Here is a 7,833-nt window from a genome sequence, read left to right on the forward strand (position 1 = left end):
AAAACTAAAACTAGAAATTTCATTTGTTACAGCTATACCTCTTCTGGGCATCTTCCCAAAAGTTTTAAAGACATCATATTAAAGTGATACACACATACCCATGTTTATAATAGCATAATCTACAACAGTTAAATTATGAAAGGGACCTAGATGCCCATCCACAGATGAATAGATAAGGAAGTGTGGTATATGTACCCAATGGAGTACTGCCCTGCCATAAAGAAGGGTTTCAGTCATTTATGGGAAAATGGATGCACCTTGAGACCATACTGCTAAGTGAAAGTAATCAGATATGGAAGGTGAGATATTATGTGGTTTCTCTAATATTAGAAATCCAAAATACAAATAATTTAAAGAATAAAGTAAAAGGAAGATGGTAGGAAACAGGGAGGTAGATTTGGGAACTATGGGGAAGGGATCTATAGAAGAGGCATGAGAAGAGGGAAAGGGGAGAAAAAATTCTCAAGATGCAATATGCATACATTCCAGTTCCTCAAAATGAATGTAATTATTTATGTATCACAAACACGCACTAATAATAAAAGGAAAGTGACCTTACAAATAAAAAGTAACATTTCTGATAATTCTAACTTCTTGCTTTTGAATCCTGTAGTTCAATATATCAGGCATTTGGGAATATTGCCAATAGCAACAACAAGGTAAATGATTAAAGATTTCTACCACCACAGATTAGTTTTGCCTGTTTTCATGTAAAAGAAAAAGTGAGTCACATTCCACATGAATATGTATTTGACTTTTTTGCTCAAGATTGTATCTATGATGTAATTTGTGTCACTGAGTGCTATACAACTGTCATAGTTTTATGGTATTTTGTGCCTATATCACAGATTTTTAATCCTTTCTGATAGACATTAGACAATCCTTTCTGATAGACATACTTCCAACATGTTTAAGTAGTTTTCAGTGTGGTTCTATTACCGTTAATTCTGCTATAGACACAATTAACATGACTTTTAGTAATGACAAGCACTGGTTTATGTTTGGAAATATACTCAGGACTAGAGGTGCAAAGTTATGTGATGTGTACATGCAGCATTATTAAATGCCACCAAGCAAGTTCATGATCTTTATACTAATTTACAGACTTATTCATAGGTTATGAGAATAAAGATACATTCTATATGCTCACCAATTTGTGGTATATTCTGTCTTTTCAATTTTGGTTATTTTAATGAGTATGTAGTGCTATGGTTTTTATTTTACTTCATATTTCTCTACTAAAGTAACTGGAGAAAGAGGGAGATAGAGAGAGAGAGAGAGAGAGAGGAATTAGAAACAGACAAAAATACAAAGAAATTAGGAAGCTCTATTTTCTAAACTAGCAGTTTGTTATGGTCTGTGTCTAGATGTCTTCCCAAAGCCTCATGCAGTCATACATGGGGCTTTTTCAGAGGTGGCTGAATCAAGAGTGTATGATGCTGGGATTAAGGGTGTGTGATTACTGAGTCAGTCCACTGATTGGTTTGCACAGTCCTGGGTGTGGATAATGCTAAGGCCCACCCTGGGTGTGAGAGCTACCTGCCCTAAGGGTGTGTAGCCTGGATAAAATATAAAAGACAGAAAGAGGGCTACCATCCTCATCACCGCTTTCCTGGTTTTTGCCCACCATGAGCAGTTTCTCCTCTGCAATGCCCCTCTGCCATGCCACCCTGCCTTGGAGCCAGCTGAATATAAACTGAAACCTTGAAAAAGTGTGAGCTAAATAAATCTTTCCTCCCTTAACCTTTGGGTGTCAGGTCTTTTGTATCTGCAATGAGAAAAGTAACTAAGACACTGTTCAAGACTTTGACAAAGGTAAGATGGCTGAGTATGTTTATAGTTTTGTCCGTATCGGCTAATCTGTTCCACTGATCCTCAGGTCTATTTTTTTTGCCAGTACCATGCTGATTTTATCACAGTAGCTTTGTAGTATAATTTCAAGTCAGGGACTGTGATGCCTCCTGCCTTGCCTTTGTTGCCCAAGATTGCCTTTTGCTATTCTACTGCATGGGAAACATTTTAAAGAATCAACAAGTGGGATCTCATCCAAATCACCAATAGAGTGAAAAGACAACCCACAGAGTGGGAAAACATTTCAGCTAACTGTTCTTCACACAAAGGACTTATATCTAGAACATATAAAGAATTCAAAAAAATCAGATCCCCACAAATTCAAAGTCCCAATCAAAAAATAGACATCTGAGATGAATATGAACTTCTCAGATGAAGAAATACTAACGGCAAATAAATACACGAAAAATGTTCAACATCATTGGTCATTCAAGAGATGAAAATTAAAACAGCACAGAGATTTCATCTCACCCCAATAAGAATGGCTATCATCAAGAAATCAAGCAACAATAGATGCTGGACGGACTGTGGAGGAAAAAGAACCCTTCTCTACTGTTGGTGGCAAGGTAGACTACTGCAACCACTTTAGAAATCAGTGTGGAGATTCCTGAAAAAAACTATGATTAGAGGTCCCATTTAACCCAATTATTCCCCTTGTGGGTATCTTCCCAGAAGAATTAAAAACATCATACCACAGCGATATATATGCACCCATGTTATAGCAGCAGAATTTGTCAAAACAAAATCTTGGAAACAACCTAAATACCCATCAACTGAGGAATGGAATAAAAAGGATGTGGTACTTTCATACAATGGAGTACTACTCAGTTATAAAGAAGGATAAGCTTGAGATGTTTATAGGGAAATGGGTGTGACCTGAGTCCATACTTATAAGTAAAATAAATCAGTCTCACATGTGTAAACATCATATTGTCCCCCTAGTGTAAAAAGCTGAAAGAGCAAAAAAGGCTCAAAATATACAATAGATACTGTGAATGGGAAGAAAATGCTGAAAAGTAAAGAGTGACTAGAATGGGGGAAAGGAGAAAAGAAGGAAGGGGAAAGGAAAGAGATTATATATATATACCCAAAAAACGATAGTTAAGGTAGATATACTGCTAATAGCTATTAGCTCATTGAAAGGAAAGTTATATGCCTATACTTCTTGATCGATTTTTCATGCCTATATCTTGTATTATGAGCAACTACTTTGAAGATGACAGTACGCAATGTACTGAACATTGCTGCTCTCTTACAATCTTGTTTTGAAATTTTATACCATTGTTTTTATTGTTTATTTTTCTTTTCTTTAAAATAAAAATAATTAAAAAGACTTTGGCAATTTTTCTATTGAAGCAATATGAGTATTTTCTCCCACCCCGTGGCTTGCCTTATCTTTTGATAAAGGAAATTCCTTCATTTTAATGTGTTCTAATTTTTTCTCTTTCATTTTTGTGGTTAGTTCTATTATATGTCCCATTTAAATGAGGTATACTTCTTTCAAGATTCTGAAGTTGCTCTTTTTTTTTTTTTTTGGTTTTTCTCCGGTACCGGGAACCGAACTCACGACCTTGCGCTTGCCTGGCAGGCGCTTTTGCTGCTGAGCTAAATCCCCAGCCCTGAAGTTTCTCTTTTATGTCTTATTCTGAAAGCTCTACTGTAACCTTTTCACATTTAGTTCTAGAGTCCATATGGGATTTATTTTTGCATATGATGTATGATGAGCCAAGATCGATCTCTCTCTGTTTCTCTCTCTCTCTCATTTTTATTTTGTCCCATCAACAGACGTTATCTGCATTACTATAGCTTTTTTTTACTTTCTAAAATTTTTCTTTTTATTAGTCCATGTTTCCAGCACATAATGATTCCATTCACTGTGCAGAATTAGTACATATACATCACACATATGAATTCTTTTCCTTTCCCTCTCCTCTTCCCCTTTTCCAGCATCAGAAGTTAGTTTCATTTATATAGATTCACAGCCAGACTAGCAGGCCAAAAACGTATAAAACACATAAGATAATTAATAAACATAAATGGTAGTGAATCAGATTTGGTAGGAAATTCTCCAGCTTTACTTTTCTTCATGATTGTCTTAACTGTTCTTGGTACTTGAATTTTGTCTTGTTTTATTTTGTTTGTTTGAGACAGGGTTTTGCTATGCAGTTCAGGCTGGCCTTGAGCTCACTTTGTAGCCCAGTCTGGCCTCGAAGTCTCAGCAATCCTCCTGCTTCAGCTTCCCAAGTGCTGGGATGACAGGTGTGCACCACCACGCCCGGCAAGACACTTTAATATTTACATGTAAGTTTTGGAATCAGAATTTTTTTTAAATATTTATCCAACCTGGTGTTTGCATGTAGTTTTCATATTGGTTTTTGATCTCATGCTCTGGTCATAGAGACAAACTTAAATGCAAGCCGCAAACCTGGGCCAGAACGCCACAGACCACAGGTTAATCTAAGAGAGTCCCCCACCCTATTTCAGGTGTTTGGTCTCCTTAATCCTTACTGTCTCTACAGTTCTTGGGCTCTTTGTTGTTTATAATGGGAGCAGTGACCACCAATAATTTTGTCCTACCCAGAATGGAAGCAATATTCATCTCGTTTGATAGCAAATCCATTCAGACAAAAATCTGCAGGTCACCACCAAGTTCTCTCAGTTACAGTGTTGTACATCTAATCTGTCAGGGGACAGAATCAGGCTTCTCATGACATTTACTTCTGTCATGGTGAGCAGAGCCATCATCAACCGTTATCTGAAATATTTCCCTATGCTCATCATCTCTCCATCACATATCTCATGTGAAATGCCGCAGCAACCACTTCACTGGACTCTGCCCCTACCATCTCCCTACATATAGGATTCTTAAATCTTAGTTGTTTATTTATTTACTTATTGTCTTTTTGAGACAAGGTCTTGTTATGCAGTTCAGGCTGGCCTTGAGCTCGCTTTGTAGCCCAGGCTGGCCTCAAACTCACAATGATCCTCCTCCCTGAGCTACCACCCTTGGCAGTAGTTGTTTTTATTTTTTAAACAGAAGTCCGACAGTGACACTCTTCATCCAAAATACCCCGATCTCTCCCCATTTCTCTTCAGCATCTAAACCAAACTCCTCTCATAGCCCGCAAGACTCTAGGTGATCCGGACCCCTTTTAATCTCATCCCTTCCCAGTGTTTTCCCCTTACTCACCCTGGGAAATGGCTACTCTGCTGTTTATTGGATAAATGTGATCCTTTTTTTTCTTAATCTTACCATCTTTTCTCTGGGCTATTCCTATTCCCTGGGACACTAACCCCTTAGATAGTTGTATCATTAACCCCTTTACTTTATAAAAGTTTCTTTTAAACTGTCACTTTTTCAAAACTTTTTTTTAAGTACTGGGGATTGAACTCTGGGCCTCTGCAGATGAGCTACATCCCCAACCCTTCATATTTTACAGTTTTGACTCAGGGGCTCCCTAAGTTGCTGTGTTGCCTGGGCTAGGCTTGCAATTGTGATCCCTCCCTGGGCCTTCCAGAGCTCTAGGACTGTAGGTGTGTCCCACCACACCTGGCTAATTTTTAAAATTTTCATTGATATATGATAATTGCACATATTCATCAAGAAGAGTGGAATGCTTCAATACATGTACACAACGTGTGATGATGAAATCAGAGTAAATACGATAATTAGCATTTCCATACCTTCAAACATTTATAGTTTCTCCATTGGGGAAACTTTTAACTGTTTTGAAACATGAAGGAAAGTGTTATTAACTGTAATGTCTTACCATGTTGTGGAGCAGTAGAACTTATTCCTCCTACCTGATTCTGTTTTGACACTTGCTATCCGGCTCTCCCTAGTCTCCCACATCTACCTTATTTTCTGATAACATGGGGTAATCCTGATCAGTTTATTTTCAGTTTCAATGATAACAGTATCCTCCACCTGGGCATGACTGGTTCTCCTTATTCCACAGTACTTTTCTGTTTTCCCAGGGTTCTTCTCACTTTGTAACCTACTTCACACTTTCCTTTTTATTCATTATTTATTTGACGTTCCACTATCACTGTCCTCTCTAATAAAAGCTCCACATGACCAGCAGATTTTGTTTTTCTCATGGATGCACTCCCACTCCTAGAATGGAGGCTGGCACACAGGAGACAAACTGTAAATATCTGACAAATAACTGAATGAAAAATATGTCACACGTAATTATTGCAGTTTTTCCAATGCTCTTTCTAATTCAAAACACAGAAGTAAATCTAATATAGACAGGACCACACATATTTTGGTATATTACTCTGATGACTTGCTACATAACTTACTCTGAAATTTTGAGGTTCAGAAACACTTTCAAACTCCATTCAATTTTGACTTTTCTAATTCATTTGAAAACAGACCGTGTGTTTACTCTTTTCTCTGTAAAATTTACAGCTACTGGGAAAGGCAATATTCTAAAAAGTGAGCAAATCTTCAGTGGCTTCCTCTGTACTATTTACTGTTGAAAACAAGACAGACAGATATCAAGGTACAGGAGGAATGGACATTTAGAAATACGTATAAATATAGTCTCTGAGTGATCTTGTCTTTCAGAAACTGCTGCTGTACTGTATATCAGTTCTAGCCTGCTCTGTCCTCTGGGAAAATTAGCAAACAGATGTTGATGCTTTAATCTAATGACACAGAAATTATTCTGAAATGGCAAAATAACATTTACTGTTTCAAAAGAAAACTGTTAAAGGCTTCAGAAGAAAACTTAAAAGCCTCTTCCTCCTGACCAGGAAGTACTTCTTCTCCCCATTCTCTTTGCTCACTTCCACACCAACCAGAGGCATAGGCCTTAGTGTGAGAAACTCCTAGGGGGTAAAATAGAATATGTTGATTTCTTTTGGTAGCAGATCAAGCAAATAAAACTGAGAAAATACATACAGCTTCCAAACTTCAGTGGGCAAGCATGCACATCCATGGGAAAATCTTCCAAATGCATGGGGCACTCGGCATGAATCGTTAGCCTAAAAGAAAAGAGAACAGAAAATAGAAAATGACAAGAGCTAAAATAAATGTTATGAAACATAAGGCTCAGTTCCCACTCAACCGTACCCCTACGACTAACAAGGAATTTGGCTTGTTTAGGTTCACTGAGATTCAAGTCTTTCTGAACATGAAAGATGGATTAAACGAAGTAGATAATGTCCCAAAGCCGCAGTCAGTACTCATATTTTTAGATCACATCTGAATCCTACCTTACCACCTTTCTAAAAAAACAAACGTAATTGATCCGGCTTCCGTTACTGCCTTAGCTATTCTTCAAGCAGGCTGAAAGCCCTACATCCTGATTCATTCACTCCTGACCACAGTTTAATTATATCTGAAATAATTCTTCTCAGCAAGCTATTACGTGAGTTAACCAATTTAAAGATTGCACTGCAGAGGAAAGATGTGCAGAAAGAATATCTTTATTCTGATAATGAACAGACAGATACAAAAGATAACACTGCTGCTCACAGAAAGTGCTATAGTTTTGTTAGAAGGGATGGGTCTTGAAACCACACACACACACACACCATACCAACTAACCATCTCAGAAAGAATTCGAGTGTATCAGAGGGCATCAGAAAGCTCAGAGGTCAAGCCCAAAGAGCCCATGCTCCTACACATGAGAAGAGAATGTGCATGGGTTCCTCAGTGGATGGGATGTGGTCTGCTGTGTCCACACATTCATTCGCACGAGCCTGTATAAATAATCTCTTCCCAGGTTTTCCCTCTGCATTCTTTCAAGTTTTTGAAGCTCAACTTTTCTTAGTTTAGAAATGATACCTGCACAGCAAAAATATGGAGTTCTTCAGAACCTAACTCCAAGGAGCTACTTCTATCTAGCTTTTATACCTCCTGGCTCACCTTGAGCCCAATTCCTACCATCCTGTTGAAGTTCTAATAAGCTGAGAAGCTGGCCATCAATTATAGTGCCATTCATTCCCCTGACAGTTTTCTCAATTAGA

General features: G+C 37.8%; 1 protein-coding gene across 5 annotated transcripts in view; it reads right to left on the bottom strand.

The window, feature by feature from the left end:
* The window catches only part of Gabra3 (gamma-aminobutyric acid (GABA) A receptor, alpha 3), a 231,802-nt gene that overhangs the window by 41,035 nt on the left and 182,934 nt on the right, over positions 1–7,833 (bottom strand). For all 5 annotated transcript variants that reach the window (XM_005406450.2, XM_005406448.1, XM_005406449.2 and 2 more), the window contains exon 6: positions 6,764–6,846. In XM_005406450.2, the coding sequence (XP_005406507.1) occupies positions 6,764–6,846 (83 nt within the window). The remainder of the gene's footprint in view (positions 1–6,763; positions 6,847–7,833) is intronic.

Source organism: Chinchilla lanigera, unplaced genomic scaffold, assembly GCF_000276665.1.
Source record: "Chinchilla lanigera isolate Chin_1 unplaced genomic scaffold, ChiLan1.0 scaffold00097, whole genome shotgun sequence".
Taxonomy (NCBI): Eukaryota; Metazoa; Chordata; class Mammalia; order Rodentia; family Chinchillidae; genus Chinchilla; species Chinchilla lanigera.